Here is a 24,294-nt window from a genome sequence, read left to right on the forward strand (position 1 = left end):
TGTATGTATTTACTGTTGTGTTGTGTTAGTCACTCAGTCGTGTCCAACTCCCTGCGACCCCACGAACTGCAAACCGCCAGGCTCCTCTATCCTTGGAATTCTCCAGGCAAGAATACTGGAGTGGGTTGCCATTTCCTTCTCCATGTATTTACTATGTTTTGTTTATTTGTTTATCTCTCTGACAATGTAGGAAGTTACTTTTTAAAATAAATCTCAGTGTTAGAAATTTACCTATCTCTCTTTCTCTTCTGCCAAAAAGAGCTTGGAAAAACAGTGAGTAAAAATTATTTGCTTCTGAGTTCTGCTTCCTTGTCACTTTGCTCTAGTGGGTGAGTGACATATTCTACAAAGTGAGGGCAGAGGTGGGATTAAGTCATGGCTTTCCCCAGCCAGTGGAATTAAATAAGGCTTAACTGAAAATGAGAGGAACTGGAGTTTTGACCTGTAATGAACATCATGTCTTTCATTGCAAATAGGAACGAAGAAAACAAAACAATACTTACTGTGACTCTGGGACATGCCAGGCATTATGCTTGAGGTTCATCCCACATTCTAATTTATTCCTCCCTAGAGCAATTCTGTAAGTCAGACGTTAGACAAAACAGCAATAATGAAAAGGCCTTGGACTAATATACAATACCTTGAGCTCTACACAAGTGCTATGCAATAAAAAAACATACTGGGAGTCACAGATGCAAATGACATATGTAGTTCTCAATTTCCTAGCAGCCAAGGTAAAAAAAAAAAAAAAGAGAGAAATAATGAAAAGAAACAAGTGAAATTCACTTACTTGGCCTGAGATATCTGGAATTTTATTATTTCAGCATGTAATCAATGTAAATTGTTAATGTGATAATTTGCATTCTTTTTTTGGTTGCCAACTCTTTGGAATCCAGGGTGTATTTTACATTTACAGCACATTTCAGTTTTGACTTGTCATGTTTTAAGGGCCCTATCACCACATGTGGCTGGTGACTGTGTATTGTCCTGTGCTTCTCTGGGCCATGGTGTTCTTTCCACTTCACCCCAGTGAGTGTGTATTCCTTAATGGACATACTAGCTCATAACTTCCAAGCTCTCTACCAGTCACTTACTTTCATAGAAGAATCGCTGGCTTATTACTTAGAGGGAATATTTCCTTTTATTCCCCTTAATTTTGCATTTTCCCCAGGTCTATTTCTCTACCTTTGGAGAACCAGGAAATGAATGAATAGACAAATTGGGTAGATTTATACTTCTCAATAATTACATAGGTGATTATTATGTGATTGCTGTTGCTAGGGGAGCATTTTAGATGGTTGGGAGAATAGCCTTTGATTACTTTGTGAAAAGGACAGACATTAACAAGAGAATTAGAGAGGAAAGTCAGAAAAACATTGCTATTAAATTATAAAATTGCGGTGCAGAATATAAAAGGAAAAGTCTTCACCATATTTTTGAAGTTTATCTTTCTAACTATAAAAGCAATATAGAAAGTACAATAGAGTGCATAGAACAAAAAATTACCCACAATCTCACTTTCTCTAATGAGCTTCTGAGAAATTTCAAAACTAGAGGGAATTTCAAAACTAGACTCCTTTTTTGTGGGTTCCCTTATCCTTTAGAGTGAGGAAGACACCTCACTTCAGAATAGTGTTTCCTTTGGGAAACTGAACTTGCCCAGTTTGGACATGTGTGCGTGTTCGTTGTTAGTACTGCTTTGGGGTTGGGAGCTAGAGGTGGGTAAATGTGCTGACAGAAGCATAGAAGTTGAGAAGAAGGAGCAAATGACTGTTAAGGTGATGGCTCATTTGATGTTGAACGACTTGTCTCCTGAATGAATGAAAGGGTCCCAAGGAAAGTAAGAGGAGTTTGAGTTCAGTATTTATGGGATACGGGTCTTCTATCGGAACCAGGCCCTGACCATCAGCTGGTGGTCTTGAGTATCCTGGGCTGCAGCCCTGGTGCTGCATGGATAGATTCTGATTCTCTCTGTGAGTGACTTTCTCTTGGTCCAGGACATGCCTGTCGCAGGTTTCCAGATCATTCGTCCTCTTTGGGCCGTTGACACCTTCAGCATTTGAAATACACATGACCTTGAACAGCACAGGAGTTGGAAGTACTGACCCCTGTGCAGCTGAAAATCCAGGTACTGCTATCTCTGCCCCCCCAGAAATGGAGCTGTTCGATGACTCACCCACAGGTAGGAAGCTGAAACCATTTGGATAGAATCAGAACTCAAACCCTAGTTTTGTTGATTCCACACCTTGTGATCTCTAGCTGAAAGCAACCCCCCCCCCACCCACACTTAGTTAATTTAAAGAGTCGTTCTTCACTTCCCTTTACTCAGATAGTAAAGAATCTACCTGCAATGCGGGAAATGTGGGCTAGATCCCTGGGTTGGGAAGATCCCCTGGAGGAGGGCATGGCAACCCACTTCAGTATTCTTGCCTGGAAAATCCCCATGGACAGAGGAGCCTGGCAGGCTACAGTCCATGAGGTCTTGAAGAGTCGGACACTACTGAGTGACTAAGCAGAGGACAAAATGAAAATATAGGTACTGTGTGTGAAAAAAATCCATGTGTAAGTGGATCGGTGCAGTTCAAACCTGTGTTGTTCAGGGATCAACTGTGTTCTTCAGGCAATTCCTCCCCAAAATGAGGAGGAGCGACAACATGAAGGGGGACTCATGATACTGACATGGTCCTTGCCTGGTACTGACACGGGCAGGGAGGCCTTGCCTGATAATGCCATGGTCCTTCTGCAGTGTCTGCCCCTTAACAGGACTCATCCTGTGTAGGCAGGCCAGGGTGACTTTGAAGCCTGTCATCAGACCAGTGAAGGATGTAGCCTGTCACCCTGGATGTATCCTTTGTCTTCAGACAGCTATTTCAGACCAGTTCAGCACTTACAAATTCATGAATCTCATGGAGCCCAAACGAACCCTTTAGGTGGTACATGTACTTGCAGCTTCTCTAAAGTAGTACTCATCTTTGTCACTGTACCAAAATCAGGCCAAAAGGGACTCATATTTGATGAATGAATAATAAAACTCAGATTAGATTTACTAGAATGTGAATACCAATACTTCCTGTTTTCTTTACCTCTCCATGCACAACCCTACTCCCACAAATCATTATTAAGTGAATGAATCCATATACTCATTCAGTAAATATTTGTTGCCTATTAAAGGATGCCAGGGTCTAGGCTGAGTCTTGAGTTACACAGATGACTGAGACACTGGTTCAGTTCTTCCTTGAATAGAAAGGCTTCCTTCTCAGGATGTTGCTCTCCAAAATGGCAGGCTCATCCACACAGAAAAGAAATTAAATGAAGCACAGAACTTTGAAATAAGGGAATTAACAATAACAAATCCATTTACTTGCTTATTTGATAATAGATAAATGCCCTTGATTCACAACAGAAGTAATATTCTGACCTTTATTAGAAAAAAGCAAACTGCAGAGTCCCTCTTTTTGTTACTAGTCACAAAAGCAAATTGATCCTTGATTGCAACTGATACAACAATGTCCCCTAAGATTATAATTGGTATCTCCTGAGTTCTCCTTGCCCTGAATTCCTGTCTCAGATCTGTGATGTCCCAGAGAGCTAAGGGGAAAACAATAACAACAACAACAGTGTATTCATTGCCTTTAGAGTATTTAGAAAACAAATTCTTATAACACATTGGGAAACTCTGTACTCTGTCATGTTTCCTTATTAAAGAGACATTTTTATAAAGTAAGTGTCCTAGTGAGGCTGAGTTTTACCGTGAAAAATGACACAAAGATATTGGAGACTAGGAGCCCCTAGTCTCTACTTCCAGTATGGAAAACCTAAAAGTTCTAGATAAAGAGCTTTGAAAGAAAGAGTCCTTTTCTTTAAATACAGATAATGGAGTGGACATGAACACGAGTAAATTTCTCAGAAGGAAAGAGAAAAAGAGGGAGGGAGGGAAAAAGGAAGGAAAGAAGGAAAGGCAATAAAAGAAAAGAGAGGAAAATGAGAATACAGATACCAGAGGTTAACCAAATGCTGAATACAGTAACTTCCTGGAGCTCTGGAGTTTGAGCGTCCACAGGTCAGGTCCTGAGGACGAGTTTCTGAGATCACAGAAGGTGGTGAGGTATAGAGAGACTCATACATGAAGCCCCAACTTTGAAAACGTGTCATTCTCAGTGAATGGGTGTGCTAGGAACCAAACCAACCAAGCTATAAAAAAAATACCTACAGAGGAAAATTGTAAAGAAATGTCCAATTTTGGCCCAGGGCTGGGTGGAGGAAGGCCATGTACTCTGCCAGGAGAATAACAGAACATTTTGAAGCCTGTACAAATCTAATTTGCTATAGTAAAATATTTATGCAAGAGGTTATATTGATGTAAAATTAAGCATTAGTAAGAGGGAAAGAATTGCAAATACATCCATACGTATGTATGTTGTACACGCATGCTTATGTAAGTATGATATAAATATAATAAAAAGGATCTCATCAGGCTGGAATTGTTCTGTTGCTGTCTCTCAAAAGTGGGGCAGATGGTTTCTCAGGGTCTCTGTAATCTCTTTCTCTGATTAGTACACTCAAAGATTTCTTTACTCTTGACTTATAGCCTGACTGTTGCTTTCTTGCCAAGTTAACATTTTTTATTCAACGACTCTGGGGGTGCAGGAAGAGCTTAGACCTATTTAAGTCCTGGAGTCAAGCTGGTGAAATATCAAGCAGTTATGTGTGATCTGAGAGGTAGCAGCAGCAAAAGTAGCTGACTGTTACATTTCTTATTAACAGACACAGTGAGCTTCTGATGCCAGTGGGTAGAGTGTTAATAAATGAACACTCTGCTAGGCATCACCCAGAATTTTCTTGCTGCATTTAAAAATGCATGTGAATTGAAGTTCCCAAGCAGTCAACCTTGGTACTTTCAGATCTCTTAAGAAAACCATACATAGAACTCATGGAATTGTTTTCTTCAGAACAAGAGTACATGTGTAAGCTTTATGAATATAGTGTTTCTAGAGGCTGTTGTGTGGGTCAGTCTTATTCCTGCTAGCGACAGAGTGGAGGTACTAAAAGAGAACCCACTAGTTATTTTTGTATAATCAACTTGCTGAGCTGAGGGTTTAGAGCAAATGTTACCGTTTGGAGAAGGAAGCAGCTCGTTTCCGGAGTTGTAGATGAGGAGAGATGCTTACAAACATGGAGGGGGTGGTTAATCATCATATCACTCGGGATATGTTTATGTGTAGCAGAAAACCCCGTGTAAGTTTTATTTATTTAAAATATTTTTATTGAGTGCAAAGAACTATGTTTTTAGATGCTGGAGATAAAGGAGCAAACAAAACAGTCTTCTTTTAATCTAGTTGAAAAATGGACCTTTATTCATCATTCACTTGAGTGGAATCTGGAGATAAAGTGTCCGAGGCTGATATAGTGCTCCACAGTCATCAGGGACTCAGACTCCTATCATCTGTCTTCCATCTTGTTCCATCTTCTTGGATATCTGGCTTCTACTTCCTTGTCCAGACCATCCCAATGCAGACTAGGAAGGAGGAAGAAGAGAAGTATCCATGCCTTCCCTTTAAATTCTGTAAGTTTCATGTAACACTGCCTCGTGTCCCACTGGTCAGAATTTAACCACAAAGGAGACTGGGACACTTAGTTTTTCTTCTAGGAGGCCAGCTGCCCAGCAAAAATGCAAGGAGGAAGAACAAATATTGGGGCAACTGGTAGTCTGACACAGTCAGTGTAAAGGCAAGCAGAAATTGCCTTAGACATGATATGGTATTTGACGTGGTAGTTTTAAGGACCTGATACAAATAACAGAGATGGGACAAATGGAGAAGGGAAACTATGAGGGTACTCACCTTAGGTTGCCTGCCACCTTAGAGAGGCCTGGATCTGTTTGGAGAGCACCAATTCTTTTTTCTTTCTGTGTCAATGCTTGGCTGTAGGTCCGTGTGAGCATTGACAAAAGCCTGTTAAGTAGTTTGTACCATATTTATAGAGCAGTAATATGTTTAGAGAGCTCAGTAATCTTTAAAAAGTACAGCCAGAAAATGTAGGGAGGTAGATGTGGAGTTTCAGAGTGGCCCTTTCCTTGGAAGGTCCTGCTGAAGCTCAACACCAGCCCTAGGTAAATGGTAAGATGGTCCCATGCTGGTCCATCACTCATATCCCCACAGATGGAAGAGAGCTCCATTTTCCAAGAGACTCATCTCCAGTCTCTTCCACTGCCTCAGTGGTTATACTTATGTAATAGGTCTTTCTGGTCCATCAATATGTAAACCTTCATTAAAACCTCAGAAGAAAGCATAAGCTACTTAAAGCAACCTGGATTTCTGTTCTCATTCTGTAGCTTCTGGGCAAGACATTTTTCTCCCTTTTATTTTCATGCAGATAATTTTAGAGTAACAGATTTTTATAATCTATGGAGATCAGTCCTGGGTGTTCATTGGAAGGACTGATGTTGAAACTGAAACTACAATACTTTGGCCACCTCATGTAGAAGAGCTGACTCATTTGAAAAGACCCTCATGCTGGGAAAGATTGAGGGCAGGAGGAGAAGGGGACGACAGAAGATATGATGGTTGGATGGCATCACCGACTCAATGGACATGGGTTTGGGTGGACTCTGGGAGTTGGTGATGGACAGGGAGGCCTGGCGTGCTGTGGTTCATGGGGTTGCAAAGAGTCAGACATGAAATGAGCAACTGAACTGAACTGAGTCATTTAATCTAACTTCCTTCCTGAGCTTGTCTTCTTTAAAGCTGTATTTCCCAAGTAATGTGCCATGGAAGTCTCAGTATTAAGAGAAGCTCTGTAAACAGTCCCAAGATCAAGAATCCTTGGGAAACAGTGCCAATTTCCCATCTGGAGATTCCCAATATAGTTAGTTTTTATAGGCTGGAAGAATTGCATCCCTTACATACAAATGTAACTGTGCGGGAATAAACTCTTTATTGAGATCTGCAGAAAAGGAGAGCTTACCACTGAGGATCTAGAGCCTGTTAGAAGCCTTTCAAGGTGCGTGGGTCCCTGGTGGCTCAGACGGTAAAGAATCCACCTATAGTGTAGAAGACCCGGGTTTGATTCCTGGGTTGTGAAGATCTCCTGGAGGAGGGAATGGCTACCTACTCCAGTATTCTTGCCTAGAGAATTCCATGGACAGAGGACCCTGGCAGGCTATGGTCCATGGGATTGTAAAGAGTCAAACACCACTGAGCAATGAACATTTTCCCTTGGGTATGTGTGAAGGTCCCTGACTTATTCACCAATCCCTTAGTCACGAAGCTGAGGAAAATATGTCACCAGAATTCTACCAGTGTTCAAGCGTGCTGGGACTCATTATGCACTTGGTTGATTATTCAGATTTTCTTAGTCTTCCTTTTGCCCCCAGCTGCCTCCTCCTCATCTGGTCTTGATGGTGAGAAGTGCCTCGGTACATTTTTATTGGAAGATGAGGAAGGGAAAGAAAGTGTGTGGGATTAGATTTCAAATCAGGGGAATTCCTCATCAGTCCAAATGTTAGCAATGAATGAAAGTGGTAATTTACAATAAAATACTGATGAATTAAAATGTTTATAAATTCTCATTCTGATTGACTCTCCAGAGAGATCTCAAAGCCTCCCTTTTACTTAGACTTGATTTGATTTCTGTGTTGTTATTTCAGGGAGTTTCACATTTCCAAAGTCGTTGGTGATTTCCTTCCTCTTTTTTAGCACGTTCTGAGTGAAGTTAGGACTTCATCAGGCAAGACCAGTCAGCCCTTGGAGAGTATGTTTCACCTTATTTATTCAGGTGCTTAAATTTATGTCCACACTCCTAAACCTGGGGGGGTTCTTGCTTTTGACATCTACTAGTTACTAACACTTAGATTCATGTAGCTGCACTTGTTTATCTTTAAAGACATCTGTTTCCACTTTAGTAGTGACCACTTTTGAGAAATGGAGAGTCTTACATAAGTGTAAAAATATTTTTAGTTCTCAGTAAAAGAGGTCAACTTTTTCTTTTAAATGAAAATGAATTTCCTAGCTGAGACATTTCAAATCTATCCAAAGCCAGCCTGAAGGACACACACACACAGCTCTGGCAGCTCAGCCATCATTGCTATAGGACATGGCCCCAGCACTGACATTGAGGTCTGCTGGGAAAGGCCGCAGTGTCCTGCTAGGAAGGGCATCTGGTTGCAGGTGTGTGATGGCAGCCGACTGTTGGCAGCTGAGCATGGGTAATGGGAAGGTGTGCTGGTTCAACTCAGCAGCAGAGCTGAAAGGTCCCCAAGAGATGGTGTCATCTGGTGGCCTAAACCTGTGCCCTCTGGAATCTCCCTCAGGGTCATCTGCCACCTGATCATAGTCACTGTCTTTTCCACGCTCTTTGCGTAATCTTTGTTTGAAGAAAGTGTTCCGTAGCTAAAATAAAAATTTACAGTAGGAGTTCAGTTCAGTTTCCTGTACATGAGGGTGGAGTCAGGGATGGTGATGAGAACATTTGCCCAAGGTGCTGGGACTTGGAAGTGGATCAGTGCAGAAGTGGCCCAAGCCAGGCCCACAGGGAGTGGGGAGTGGGGAGTGGGGAGTGGTGGTCTCAGGGACTTCCCTGGCTGTCCAGTGGTTAAGACTTTGCCTTCCAATGCAGAGGGTGTGGATTCGATCTCTGGTCAGGGAGCTAAAATCCCACATTCCTTTTGACCAAAATATAAAAAAAAAAACAGAAGCAATATTGTGACAAATTCAATAAAGACTTTAAAAGTGGTCTGCATCAAAAAATCTTAAAAATAGTGGGCCTGGACAAGCTGTCTAGGTTCTATTAGACTTAAGGCACCCTTCTTTTTTTTTCCAGGCAAGTCATGCACAGGAGTTTCACTCCCATCTCCACACCACAGTTTAAATGGGATTCAGACCAACTTGTCTAAAATGCTCATATGCTGCTTAATGGCTATGAGGCTTTGGACAAATCTGAATAAATATAATCTCTCTGAGTCTCATTTTTCTCACTTAAAAATGATAAGAATAGGGTGGGATATTTCAAAAGAACAGCATGTATACTATCTATGGTGAAACAGATCACCAGCCCAGGTGGGATGCATGAGACAAATGCTCCGGCCTGGTGCACTGGGAAGACCCAGAGGAATCGGGTGGAGAGGGAGGTGGGAGGGGGGATCGGGATTGGGAATACATGTAAATCCATGGCTGATTCATATCAATGTATGACAAAACCCACTGGAAAAAAAAAGTAATAAAAAAAAAAAAAAAAAGAAAAGAAAAAAAAAATGATAAGAATAAGACTTACCTCAAATATTTGTTGAGAACTAAATACAGTTGGCCTTCCATAGCTGCAGGTTCAACCAACCACAGATTAGCCAACCTTGGCTAGAAAATACTGCCCCCTCCAAAAAAAAGCCTAGAAAATTCCAAAAAGAAAAATTTGAACTTATTGCTCATCTGCAACTGTTTGTGTAGCATGTATATTGTATTTATAACTATCTACATAGCATTTACTTTATATGAAGTATCACAAGTAATCTAGAGATAATTTAAAGTATACAGTATACAGCTTAGGTTATATACAAACATGATGCCATTATATATAAATTACTTGAATATTCATGGATATTGGCAGATGCAGGGGGTCCTGGAACCAATTCCCTGTGGATATTAAAGGATGACTGCAGTAAATATCAGATCTAAAAAAATATTCATCACAGGCCAGGCTCTCTATCAGAGATGGCTGTTGGTGTTTGTGTTCTTGCCAAGTTGCATCCCAAGATTTCACTCATGCTGGTGGCAAGAAGGGAGGAGCAAGGATACTAGGTCTTACTTATCTGGAAGCTATAGAGTGTGACCTGGAGAAGACTAACTTGAGAGGATCTTCTTGGGGGAAATTGGTTCTCACACCTAGCAGTAGGTCCAGTTAAAGGCCAATATCCAATCAGCGGTAAACCATTCTAAGTGAAACATCCTTCTAAACCTCCTTCTCCATGGGAACTCTGAGAACAAGGCAGCTGAAAAGAATCCAGATGAGGGAAGAGTTGAGTCATGGTAGGAGACAAATCCTAGAACAATTCCCTAAGCAGAAGAGGTAGCTTCTAGAAACTACTGGCATGCTAAACAGACACTCTCTAGAGTACAGGAAAGTATAATTTCCAGAGTCTTCTGCTCTGTGTTCACTTTCCCTGCTTCCTGATGATACTTGAGCCTCCTCCAGGCAACTTCCTCAAGGCTTGGTCTATTCCTGTCTGCAGGTAACCCCGAGTCTAAGACAGAGGTGGCAGATGATGGCCTGTTACCTGTTGTTCAGATGCCATGTCATGTCTGACTCTTCCTGACCCCATGGACTGCAGCACACCAGGCTTCCCTGTCCCTTACCATTTCCTGCAGTTTGCCCAGGTTCATGCCCATTGCATCGGTGATGCTGATTCAACCATCAGCTTGAATCGGTGACCCGACCATCTCATCTTCTGCCACCCATTTCTCTTGCTGCCCTCAATCTTTCCCAGCCTTAGGGTCTTTCCCAGTGAGTCAGCTCTTGGCATCAGGTGGTCAAAGTATTGGAGCTTCAGCTTCAGCATCAGTCCTTCCAATGAGTATTCAAGGTTGATTTCCTTTCAGATTGACTGGTTTGATCTCCTTGCTGTCCAACAGACTCTCAAGAGTCTTCTCCAGCATCACAGTTCGAAAGCATCAATTCTTTGCTGCTCAGCTTTCTTTATGGTCCAACTCTCACATCCATATGTGGCTACTGGAAAGGCCATAGCCTTGACTATACAGACCTTTCTTGGCAAAGGATGTCTTTGCTTTTTAATATCCTGTCTAGGTTTGTCTGCTACCTGAGAGAGCGCTAAATGTGAGAAAGCTTTGTGAAGAGCTGCCAAAAGCATTTGGGAAAAGGGAAAATGCTCAGTTATTTGCATTTCCCTGGTATCTCCAGGGCTTCCACTCTGCTGGTACACAGGGCATCCTGGACATCTCATCAGATGTTGCCCAGATCCTTGCTCTTCCTCCACTTCCAGTTATAGGAAGTCAGTCCTCTGTGAGGACTGGACATCATCCTTACTTACACTGCCCCCTTGGCTAGATTTCTCCCCTTAAAACAAACATTTCGTGCATTGGCAGGCAGGTTCTTTACCACTAGCGCCACCTAGAAAGTCCAAGTTTATTAAGCCCAAGAATAGAATTTGAATTTATTTAGACCTATGATTAACTGTGGTGTTGGAGAAGACTCTTGAGAGTCCGTTGGATTGCAGAGAGATCCAACCAGTCCATCCTAAAGGAGATCAGTCCTGAATATTCATTGGAAGAACTGATGCTGAAACTGAAACTCCAATACTTTGGCCACCTGATGTGAAGAACTGCCTCATTGGTAAAGACCCTGATGCTGGGAAAGATTGAAAGGAGGAGGAGAAGGGGACAACAGAGGATGAGATGGTTGGATGGCATCATCAACTTGATGGACGTGAGTTTGTGTAAACTCCGGGAGTTAGTGGTGGACAGGAAAGCCTGGCATGCTGCAGTCCATGGGGTAGCAAAGAGTCAGACATGACTGAGCAACTGAACTGGTGATCGTGTTTCATCTCTCTTGTAAATATTAGTCAGTGCAGTGCGTCCTAACTTCACATAGGAAGCAACATTGAGGAACCAGGATGGGTTACAGAGCAAATGAGTGTAATCAACTCTATAACCCAGAGAGCACTGTGGGCAGAGGGCAGGATGTGGTTTTGGTTGTCCCAATTCCGCATCAGAGGCAGGGCCTCAGGAGAGGGTGGTGTTATAGATGCCTTTGAAGAATAGGACCAGACTAATAAGTGGAAATTACAGGGGGGAAGTTCTAGCTCAGCGCAGGAGAGAACTGGGAATTGATGTGTGCCCCCAGCACCAGAAGTATACAAGCCGAGGCTGGGTGGCCATCACCAGGGATGAGGAAGGGGTTGAGAGGTTTGCTGTTCTGCTTGCATGTTCTCCCCAGCCAGTGCTCCAGGGTCCTGAGGAGAGTAGGGAGCAGGTACGTCACTGTCTTCCAGATAGAAATCTTCAAAGATTGGGACTCTGCTTGTCCATCAGCCCAGGCTTCTTGCCTTATTTACTCTTTTGGTAAATTCATCTTTTGTCTACTCCCTAACTCCTTTTGGCTTTCCCGATGGCTCAGATGGTAAAGAATCCACCTGCAATGCAGGAGACCTGGGTTTGATCCCTGTGTTGGGAAAATCCCCTGGAGAAGGGAACAGCTATCCACTCCAGTTTTCTGGCCTGGAGAATTCCATGGACTGTATAGTCCATGGGGTTACAAACAGCTGGGCATGACTGAGTGACTTTCACTCACTCACTCACTAAGCCATTCTGAGCCCATTGAAACCTTTCAGACTTGACCACCACTTGGCGTTAAGCTTCTCAATGTGCGAAGTAGCACTTCATACTTTTTTTGGTTTTACACAGACCTCTTTCAAGTTTCAGGGCAGTGCTTCTCAAACTTCTGGGAGTTTGAAGATGTTTTCAGTTCTCTTCCTGATTCTGTAGCCTCTCTTGGGTTTTGCCTTTCGAACTATGACCCTCATATATTAAGTCTTTTCCATACTGAAATCTATGAGCGACCTTGAGAGTTTTACTGTTGTTTGCTAGATCTTTGTCCAGCTCATTTTGTACCTTCTTGGAATAGAATGTCCTGAACCACATGCAGGTTCTCCAGCTTACATTTCTGCAGTTTTATTCATGTTTACTCTCTGAGAGACAGTGTGGTGTATATGAAAATGCGTGATTTTAGGGCAGAAAAAATCCTGGTTCTTCCACTAATACTATGGGCTGTGCAACTTTGGAGAAGTTATTTAACCAGTGGCTTTGAGCATCAGTTTCCACATTTGCAAGATGGAGATAGCAGTATGTATCCCAGATGTTCAAGAGGATAAACAACTTGGCATTTTAAAGCCTAGTACCCTGCCTTGCATTCAGTAAGCTCTGAATAATTTAGAGGAGTAGAAGGAGGAGAAGGGAAAGAAAAAGTTCTCATTCTTGCTTGTAATATCCTTTTGATAATAAGGGACCTATTTGATAAAATAGGTAACAATTATTTCAGAGCCGTACTTTGAACCTCCCTGTCATATTCCAATTTCACTTATCTTTGTTGTATTAATTATTTTCCATTTCAGTGGAAGAATGGTATTCTTCTTCCATTTCAATCATGTAGATAAGAATGTTATATTTGACCATTATTAAACATAACTTAAACTTACAGCCTTGTATCTTTATGAACATAAGTAAGTAGTATGTGAGAGAGATAGAGAATGAATCCATTATCTTCTGGTTAATGTTTAGACAGTCCTGGCACCTCCCAGAAACAAGAGCTACTGCGAGAGAAGTGGGAGAGGAGCCACTTGCGAGGCAGAAGCCTCTCTCGACGTTCCATCAGCAAGGAGAGGTGGGTGGAGACGCTGGTGGTGGCCGACACGAAGATGATTGAGTACCACGGGAGGGAGAACGTGGAATCTTATATCCTCACCATCATGAACATGGTATGTCAGACCTCATGGAGGCATGGGCAGCAGGTGAATAGATATCACTAGAACTGCTCCACCCCCCAAATAAGAAACAAGAGACCTTTTTGTGGTCCTTTTATGTTCTTTAATTTTTTAATTTGTTTGGTTGCACAGCTTGCGGGATCTTAGTTCCCCAACCAGGGACTGAACCTGGGTCCTTGGCAGTGAAAGGGCAGAGTTCTAACCACTGGACTGCCACAGAATTCCCTGGTCTTACATATATAATATATAATAGTTTTATGTGTAGTATTTGTATTTATATTTATAAATATTTTCCATACCTAGTTGAACTTTCCTGATGGCTCAGTGGATAAAGGATGCACTTGCAATGCAGGAGACCCTGGAGATGCAGATTCAATCCCTGGGTTGGGAAGATCCCCTGGAGAAGTAAATGGCAACCCACTCCAGTATTCTTACCTGTGAAAACCTGTGAAAATCCCATGGACAGAGGAGCCTGGTGTGCTACAGTCCATGGGGTCACATAGAGTTGACATGACTGAGCAACTAAATACACACATGCCTAGTTAATTAAGGATGGAAATTCAAAGCAAATTACTGTTTTTCTTAAAAACATGTATTCTAGGAAAACCTGTAATTTATCACATATGTTTTCTAGTAGTTATTTATCAAGTGACTTATTTTTTCTCACTGATTTATATAGGAAATTATATAGGAATTTCCACAAATGAGGAAACTGAGGCAAAGAACTGGAACATTATTTCTTCAAGATAGTTGGAGCTAGAATTGGAATAAAGTTAGTGACCCCTAATTTGAAGTGTCCCTTTTGCATTGTAATGTTTTCTGCCTTCCCAATTGGTCATCTTTGAACTCCACCAAAAATTTCTGACCTATAAGATAAGGAATTATTGCAAATGCATTACAGTGCTGTTTTTCTCCTCCTCCCATATTTATCTGTTCTCTATTCACCTGAGACTAATGATTTTCCATTTTTGACTGTAGGTCACCGGGTTGTTCCATAACCCAAGCATTGGCAATGCAATCCACATCGTTGTGGTTCGGCTCATTCTACTTGAAGAAGAAGAGGTAAGGCATGGTTTCCCCACCACACCTCCAACCTAGATCCTCACACTCCTTGGCATGCTAAGTCACTTCAGCCATGTCCAACTCTTTGTGACCCTATGAACTGTAGCCTGCCAGGCTCCTCTGCTCATGGGATTCTCCAGGCAAGAATGCTGGAGTGGGTTGCCATTTCCTACTCTGAGGGATCTTCCTAACCCAGGAATCGAACCTGCGTCTCTTACGTCTCCTGCATTAGCAAGTGGGTTCTTTACCACTAGTGCCACCTGGGACACCCTTCACACTCTTTACCTCCCATCTTCAGAAGAGCTGTTGATGGACAAGAAAGAGGGTACCAGAAAGATGTCTGGAAGCCCATCTGTGTTATTTTCTTGGGAATTCAGGGACGTCAAGTGGGAGATGGAGAACATTTCCAAGATATACATACTTGGAATCATCTGACAGTCTTTGTATCTAGTAACGCACAAATCAGCTTGACAGCAGTGCCTAAGAATATTCCACAGTGGATTAAATCATGTTCTGACTGAGTGATTTCAAACAATTTGAAGAAATGTGGAAATATTGAACCCTTTTACTGTTTATTTCCCTCTTGCATAGTAACACATGTCTATGTTCTGGGCCCACTGGTCTCTCTGCACTTTTACTCGGGGATTCCATCTGGCCTCAGAGACTTACGGCACGTGTACATGCTGAGACTCAATTGATACCTCCAGCCTAGACCTGCTACTTGAGCTCCAGACTCATATCCAATTGCTTATTCAACATCTCAACCTGGATGTGTTCTAATCTACTTGAACTTGGAAACTTAATAAAATTCAAAATGGAATTCTCAGTTGCTCTCTGCCCAAAGCATTTCAATCATGCCTCCTGCCTTTCTCCAGCCCTCCACTTCCCCATCTCAGTACGCAGTGCTATTGTGCACTGTTCAGAAGCCTGGGAATCATTCTTGATCCACCTTCCTTTCTTGTCTTGCACATCTTGCAGCAAGGCCCACAGTGCTCATGCCTTCAAAATGCATCTCTCAATCACCCATTGTTAGTCATCTCCACAGTCATTGTGTTTGTTTTGGCTTTATCATCGCTTGCCTTTTCATCTCTACCATAGTGGAGTCCTTCCTGTTCTTCCTGTTGTAAATCTTCCCCACCCACCACCACCATAATCCAATCTTGACATAATCCAATCTTGACATAACAGTTTAGAATGGAAATTTTAAATACAAATTGGGGTGCTCCACTGCACAAAACATTTAATGGATTTTTGGGCTTCCCTGGTAGTTCAGTTGGTAAAGAATATGCTTGCAATGCAAGCATTCCTGGGTCAGGAAGATCCCCTGGAGAAGGAATAGGCTGCCCACTCCAGTATTCTTGGGCTTCCCTTGTGGCTCAGCTGATAAAGAATCCACCTGCATTGTGGGAGACCTGGGTTTGATCCCTGGGTTGGGAAGGTCCCCTGGAGAAGGGAAAGGCTACCCACTCCAGTATTCTGGCCTGGAGAATTCCATGGAATAGAGAGTCCATGGGGTCATAAAGAGTTGGACACGACTGAGCAACTTTCACTTTCACAGAACCATTTCAGCGTTTCTCACTCTGTCCTATGGAGAGTTTCATGATCTGGCCTCCTCCACTTGCCCATTTTTCTGTGTGTCACTCTCTGCCTTTCTTCACCACTTTACACAGGGCTTCATATAGGTTCTAGAACACCCAAGGCATTCTTGAGCCTCATGGCCTGTGCACTTGAGGTTCCCAATGCCTGAAACGTCCCTCCCCTGGCTCTGCTCATGGCTGACACCTTGTGAACTCCCAGGCCTCTGTTTAAATGACACTTCTTCAGAGAGGTCTCAATGACCAGACTTCCCAAAGCTGGCCCCACTTAGCATTCTCCATTGCAGAATGGAGTTTACTTCCTTGCTTAATACAGCTTCTAGAATCCATTAATATTCTGTGTATTTGTTTACTTTTTTCTTGCTTATCTCAATCACCATCAGAATGTGAATTCCAGGAGAGCAGTAAATACGTTTCTTTATTCTTGGCTTCATCTCTGGCACCTAACACAGTGCCTGGGCAGAAATGAATGAATAAATGAAGTAAGTGAAATTTAATGAATGAATGAACTATCCAATCTGGTGAAATGACTTTGAAATCTATAGCTCTTAACCAGCAGCTAAGATAGATAAAGAAGGGCATTATTCAAATCTCCATTAACAGGAGTTGTTCAGTTGCTCAGTTGTGTCCTGCTCTTTGCGACCCCATGGACTGCAGAATGCCAGGCTTCCCTGTCTTTCACTACCTACCAGAGTTTGCTCAAACTCATGTTCATGGAGTTGATGATGCCATCCAACAATCTCATCCTCTGTAGCTACCTTCTCCTCCTGCCCTCAATCTTCCCCAACATGAGGGTCTTTTCCAATGAGTCAGCTCTTCACATCATGTGCCCAAAGTGTTGGAGCTTCAGCTATAGTATCTGTACTTCCAATGAATATTCAGGGGTAATTTCCTTTAGGATTGACTACTTTGATCTTGCTGTCCAAGGGACACTTAAGAGTCTTCTCCAGCACCACAATTTGAAAGCATCAATTCTTTGGTGTTCAGCCTTCTCTGAGGTCCAGCTCTCATATCTATACATGACTACTGGTAAAACCGTAGCTTTGACTATATGGACCTTTGGCAAAGTAATGCTCTGCTTTTTAACACATTTTCTAGATTTGTCATAGCTTTACTTCCAAGGACCAAACCTCTTTTAATTTCATGGCCACAATCACCATCCAAAGTGATTTTGGAGCCCAAGGAAATAAAGTCTGTCACTGTTTCCATTGTTTTCCATCTTTTTACCACGAAGTGATGGGACTGGGTGCCATGATCTTTGTTTTTTGAATGTTGAGTTTTAAGCCAGCTTTTCCACTCTCCTCTTTCACTTTCATCAAGAGGCTCCTTCATTTCCTCTTCACTTTCTGCCATTAGGGTGGTGACATCTACATATCTGATATTACTGATATTTCTCCCCACAATCTTGATTCCAGCTTGTGCTTCATCATGCCTGGCATTTCACATGATGTACTGCATATAAGTTAAATAAGCAGGGTGACAATATACAGCCTTGATGTATTCCTTTCCCAATTTGGAACCAGTCCATTGCTCCATGTCATTCTTACTTTTGCTTCTTGACCTGCATACAAGTTTCTCAAGAGGCAGGTAAGGTGGTTTGGTATTCCCATCTCTTGAGAATTTTCCACAGTTTGTTGTGATCTACACAGTCAAAGGCTTTAGCATGGTCAATGAAGCAGAAGCAGATGTTTTTCTGCAATTCCCTCTTTTTTTGTGTGATCCAATGGATGTTGGCAATTTCATCTCTGGTTCCTCTGCCTTTTCTAAATCCAGCTTGAACATCTGGAAGTTCTCGGTTCACATACTGTTTGAGCCTACCTTCAAAGATTGTGATCATTACCTTGCTAGCATTTGAAATGAGTGCAATTATGTGGTGGTTTGAACACTCTTTGGCATTGCCCTTCTGTGGGATTGGAATGAAAACTGATCTTTTCCAGTCCTATGGCCAGTACCAAGTTTTCCAAATTTGCTGGCATATTGACTGCAGCACTTGAACAGCATTATCTGTTTGGATTTGAAATAGTTCAGCTGGAATTCTATCACCTGCACTAGCTTTGTAGTAGTAATGCTTCCTAAGGCCCACTTGACTTCACACTCCAGGATGTCTGGCTCTAGGTGAGTGATCACACCATTGTGGTTGTCTGGGTCATTAAGACTTTTTTGTATAGTTCTTCTGTGTATTCTTGCTACCTCTTCGTAATATCTTCTGCTTCTGTTGGGTCCATACTGTTTCTGTCCTTTACTGTGCCCATCTTTACATGAAATGTTCCCTTGGTGTCTCAGTTTTTTTGAAGAGATCTCTAGTCTTCCCCATTCTATTGCTTTCCTCTGTTTCTTTCACTGTTCACCTATGAAGGCTTTCTTATCTCTCCTTGCTATTCTTTGGAACTCTGCTTTCAGATGGATATATTTTTCCTTTTCTCTTTTGCCTTTCAGTTCTCTTCTTTTCTCAGCTATTTGTAAGGCCTGAGAGACAACCATTTTGCCTTTTTGCATTTTTTCTTCTTGGGGATAGTTTTGGTCACTACCTCCTGCACAATGTTATGAACTTCCATCCATAGTTGTCCAGCCACTCTATCAGATCTCATCCCTTGATTTGTCACTTCCAGTGTATAAGAGATTTGATTTAGGTCATTCCTGAATGGTCTAGTGATTTTCACTACTTTCTCCAATTAAAGTCTGAATTTTGCAAACAGGAGACCTGAGGTCAAAATGCTCAAGGCAAGTTTTTACTGTTTTCTGAGTGGAAACCTCCACAATAGAAGATATTACGTCAGTGATCTCTGCAGCCTTACTTTACCCTTTTTCCTTCCTCTCTCCACGACCACTTCTACTTGCTTTAGTCACTCAAGACATACTCTGGGTATCATGGAATACCTATTATTTCCCTTCCTGTAAAGCTTTTTTTAAAAAAAGATTTAACCCAAACTTAGAAACGAGGCAAAACAAAGACAATATATCCTTTCAGTGGCTAGCATGACCCTTCTCACTCTATGGAAATATAGATTTGTTTGATTGTGGTCTAGACATGGTAAAGTTAGGTGATAACATGCAGGATACTAATAGAATACAAATGGGTTTTGTTAGGTAGAGATGGAAAGGATTTGTGTCTAGCAGAGAAGATAACTCCAAAGATTATGGTTTTATTTGCCTGTGGTACATTACATAATTGTGTATCGAATTTAGCAGTCTCAGTCCAGCATTCCTCTTCTTTGTTTTTTTTTTTTTTTTACTATCACTGCATCAGTTTTTATGTATCTGCCTTTGAACCAGGTTTTTGATCTTGCTTGTCTCCTTATTAGTGAGTTAAATAAATCTTGAACATGTGCTCACCATGTATTTGTATGAGAATTATGTTTTTAACTTTTTAAAAATTTTACTTGACTAACTTGGAAGAAAATTGTACTTGACAATTGCCATTACCGCCATTACCCCTGTAGTTTGGTAATGTAGAAGGGTATATGTATCCTGTATAGGGAGGGAACACAGCCCTGCCCATCAACAGAAAAGTGGGTTAAGGATTTGCTGAGCATGGCCCTGCCTTTCAGAGCAAAATCCAGAACCCCCAACAGCCAGTCCCTCCCATCAGGAAGCTTCTACAAGCATCTTATCCTTTTCCATCAGAGAGCAGACAGAATAAAAACCACAATCACAGAAAACTAACCAAACTGATCATATGGATCACAGCCTTGTCTAACTCAGTGAAACTATGAGCCAGGCTATATAGGACCATCCCAGACAGATGGGTCATGGTCAAGAGTTCTGACAAAACGTGGTCCACTGGAGAAGATAATGACAAACCACTTCAGTATTCTTGCCTTGAGGACCCCATGAACAGTATGAAAAGGCAAAAAAATATGACACTGAAAGATGAACTCCCCAGGTCGGTAGGTGCCCAATATGCTACTGGAGAAGAGTGGAGAGATAACTCCAGAAAGAATGAAGAGACAGATTCAAAGCAAAAACAACCCAGGTGTGTATGTGACTGGTGGTGGAAGTAAAATCCAATGCTGTAAAGAACAACATTGCATAGGAACCTGGAATGTTAGGTCCATGAATCAAGGTAAATTGGAAGTGGTCAAACAGGAGAAGGCAGGAGTGAACATCGACATTTTAGGAATCAGTGAACTAAAATGGCCTAGAATGGGCAAATTTAATTCAGATGACCATTATATCTACTACTGTGGGCAAGAATCCCTTAGAAGAAATGGAGTGACCCTCATTGTCAACGAAAGAGTCTGAAATGCGGTGCTTGGGTATAATCTCAAAAATGACAGAATGATCTCTGTTCATTTCCAAGGCAAACCATTCAATATCACAGTAATCCAAGTCTATGACCCAACCACTAATGCCAAGGAAGCTGAAATTGAACACTTCAATGAAGACCTACAAGAGCTTCTAGAACTAACACCAAAAAAAGATGTCCTTTTCATCATAGGGGACTAGAATGCAAAAGTAGGAAGTCAAGAGATACCTGGAATAACAAGCAAGTTTGGCCTTGGAGTACAAAATGAAACAGGACAATGGCTAACAGAGTTCTGCCAAGAGAACACACTGGTCATAGCAAACACCCTTCTCTGACAATACAAGAGACGACTCTACACATGGAAATCACATTGATTATATTCTTTGCAGCTGAAGATGGAAAAGCTCTATATACAGTCATCAAAAACAAGACTGGGAGCTGACTGTGGCTCAGATTATGAACTCCTTATTGCCAAATTCAGACTTAAATTGAAGAAAGTAGGGAAAACCACTAGACCATTCAGGTATGACCTAAATCAAATCCCTTACAAGGGACAGTGGAAGTGACAAATAGATTCAAGGGATTAGATCTGATAAACAGAGTACCTGAAGAACTATGGACAGAGGTTCATGACATATGCAGAGTACATCATGTGAAATGCCAGACTGTATGAAGCACAAGCTGGAATCAAGATTGCCGAGAGAAATATCAAAAACCTCAGATATGCAGATGACACCACCCTTATGGCAGAAAGTGAAGAAGAACTAAAGAGCCTCTTGGTAAAAATGAAAGGGAAGAGTGAAAAAGATGGCTTAAAACTCAACATTCAAAAAATGAAGATCATGGCATCCAGTCCCATCACTTCATGGCAAATAGATGGGGAAACAGTGGAAACAGTGACAGACTTTATTTTGGGGGGCTCCAAAACCACTTCAGATGGTGACTGCAGCCATGAAATTAAAAGATGCTTGCTCCTTGGAAGAAAAGTCATGACCAATCGAGATAGCATATTAAAAAGCAGAGACTGGTAAATGTTCATCTAGTCAAAGCTATGGTTTTTCCAGTAGTCATGTATGGATGTGAGAGTTGGACTGTAAAGAAAGCTGAGTGCTGAAGAACTGATGTTTTTGAACTGTAGCATTGGAGAAGACTCTTGACAGTCCCTTGGACTGCCAGAAGATCCAACTGGTCCATCCTAAAGGAAATCAACCCTGAATATTCATTGGAAAGACTGATGCTGAAACTCCAGTACTTTGACCATCTGATGCAAAGAACTGTCTCATTAGGAAAGACCTTGATGTTGGGAAAGATTGAAGACAGGAGGAGAAGGGATCGACAGAGGACAAGATGGTGGATAGCATCACCAACGTGATGAACATGAATTTGAGCAAGCTCCAGGATTTGGTGATGGACAGGGAAGCCTGGCTTGCTGCAGTCCATGGGGTCTCAAAGAATCAGACATGACTGAGCAACTGAATTGACTGACTGACCTTGGAGGACAAATTTTCACTCTTGTATAATGATCTAACATATATGCATGTTTAGCCATGGTTGTGGCAGTGGGGTGAAGGAAGGTTCTCCTGAGTGTAGAAAGGAAAAACCTTTACCCTCACAGTCTCAACAGTAGCCTTAGTAGGAGCTCAATATGTGGTTTCCATGGATTAGACCCCTTTGAACCCTGCAACTCTTCATTCTCAGGAAACAAGGCCACCAAAGTCTCACTGCCAGTGGAATCCTTTGAAAGAACTTGATTGGTCATTACCTCTTTGGCCCTATCACGATTACATTTTTTTTTTTTCCATCCTCACTTGGCAAGTGCAACTAGATACACATGAATTGCTGTAAAATAGCCACAGCTTCCTTTCTCCAAATTGCCAGGTGTCTTCCTCATTCAAGCTTTTATAGAATCTCCAAGTGGCATAGGGTTCACAATTTGACAACAGAATTGCCATCCCACTGGAGTGTTGTGGTTAAAAATTCTCATTTTCTTGATTCTCAGAGAAGAGCTGGAGTTGTTCTTCACATCTTGGACTAATAAGCAGCCCTGAGAAAGAGCAGTAATGATTCCTTAACTAACATCGAGGCAGCAGCCACAGGCAGAAAGTTTAGTGTGAGATGTTGAGAGGTGACTGCTCTTGATCAGGGGGACCTGAGTTTGAGTCCTGACTCTGTCATCATCCCAACTCTGTCATTATCCTGTGGGTAACTGAGAACATCCCATCACAGCTGCATCCCTCCTTATTCTTCATCTGCAAATGAGAAGAGAGTGGTGGTACACCAACTGTATGTCAAATGCTGTGTTAGTCACTGAAGGTACAAACATGAATCTGAGTCCTATTTTCTGATTCTAAGGAGCTTAGCATCTCCTGCAAAAAGGCACAAAGTAGAAAACCACAAACTGAGATTGCTTGTTGTGGAAAAAGGAAACAATGTGATTGCGCTGGAGGCAGGAGAGAAAATAGCCGATCAAAACTTACCCACCTCCATTCACACCTGGTCTTGTTCTAGTGTTGTCCGTCTCTATGTGTGATGTCAACATGTGTCCGGTTGTAGGACCCAAGGACCTAGAGGTTGTCCATCATCCCTTCTTCTCGTGCCTCCACCCCAAATCCAGCCCATCATCAGGTACTGCCAGTTTTCTCTGATCAATTCCATTTACATCACTTAAATTCAGGACCAGTTGTCTCTTCCCTGGGCTCTAGTTATATATACTTTCTGTTCTATTTGGATTCCTTTGGATCTTGTTTTCTTATTGCAACCAGGATGATCTCAAAATGGTAATCTGATTATCTCTACTCTCCTGACACCCCTTCTGAAGCCCATCCCTGATTTAAAGCAATCCAGTGTTTTCATGATTCTCTCTCTAATCTCTTACTGTGTCCCACTTGCTCTTAGGATAGAGTGATAGTCTATTCATCATGCTTTCTCCTTCAGTACAGTCGCTCAGTCATGTCCGACTCTTCGCGACCCCATGGACCACAGGACACCAGGCCTCCCTGTCCATCACCAACTCCCAGAGTCTACTCAAACTCATCTCCATTGAGTCAGTGATGCCATCCAACTGTCTCATCCTCTGTTATCCCCTTCTCCTCCTGTCTTCAATCTTTCCCAGCATCAGGGTCTTTTCAAAGGAGTCAGCTGTTCGCATCAGGTGGCCAAAGTATTGGAGTTTCAGCTTCAACATCAGTCCTTCCAATGAACATTCAGGGCTGATCTCCTTTAGGATGGACTGGTTGGATCTCCTTGCAGTACAAAGGACTCTCAAGAGTCTTCTCCAGCACCACAGTTCAAAAGCATCTATTCTTTGGCACTCAGCCTTCTTTATAGTCCAACTCTCACATCCATACATGACTACTGGAAAAAACCATAGCTTTGTTGGCAAAGTAATATCTCTGCTTTTTAATATGCTGTCCAGGTTGTTCATAACTTTCCTTCCAAGCAGTGAGCATCTTTTAATTTCATGGCTGCAGTCACCATCTGCAGTGATTCTGGAACCCAAAAAAATAAAGTCAGCCACTGTTTCCACTGTTTCCCCATCTATTTGCCATGAAGTGATGGGACCAGATGCCATAATCTAAGTTTTCTGAATGTTGAGCTTTAAGCTAACTTTTTCACTTTCCTCTTTCAATTTCATCAAGAGGTTCTTTAGCTTTTCTTCACTTTCTTCCATAAGGGTGGTGTCATCTGCATGTCTGAGGTTACTGATATTTCTCCTGGCAACCTTGATTCCAGCTTGTGCTTCATCCAGCCCAGTGGTTCTCATGATGTACTCTGCATATAAGTTAAATAAGCAGGGTGACAATATACAGCCTTGACATACTGCTTTCTCCTACTGCTCATCTTGTTGCTCAGTATGTCTTCATACTGAGCAGTTAGTTTACACCTTCATCTTTCAGATGTCAGTTCAA

At 42.0% G+C, this 24,294-nt stretch overlaps 1 protein-coding gene across 3 annotated transcripts in view; it reads left to right on the forward strand.

Annotated features, from left to right (window-relative positions):
• The window catches only part of ADAMTS12 (ADAM metallopeptidase with thrombospondin type 1 motif 12), a 378,754-nt gene that overhangs the window by 181,472 nt on the left and 172,988 nt on the right, over positions 1 to 24,294 (forward strand). For all 3 annotated transcript variants that reach the window (XM_043887193.1, XM_043887192.1, XM_043887194.1), the window contains exons 4-5: positions 13,281 to 13,477; positions 14,462 to 14,545. In XM_043887193.1, the coding sequence (XP_043743128.1) occupies positions 13,281 to 13,477; positions 14,462 to 14,545 (281 nt within the window). The remainder of the gene's footprint in view (positions 1 to 13,280; positions 13,478 to 14,461; positions 14,546 to 24,294) is intronic.

This window comes from Cervus elaphus, chromosome 25, assembly GCF_910594005.1.
Source record: "Cervus elaphus chromosome 25, mCerEla1.1, whole genome shotgun sequence".
NCBI classification, from domain to species: domain Eukaryota; kingdom Metazoa; phylum Chordata; class Mammalia; order Artiodactyla; family Cervidae; genus Cervus; species Cervus elaphus.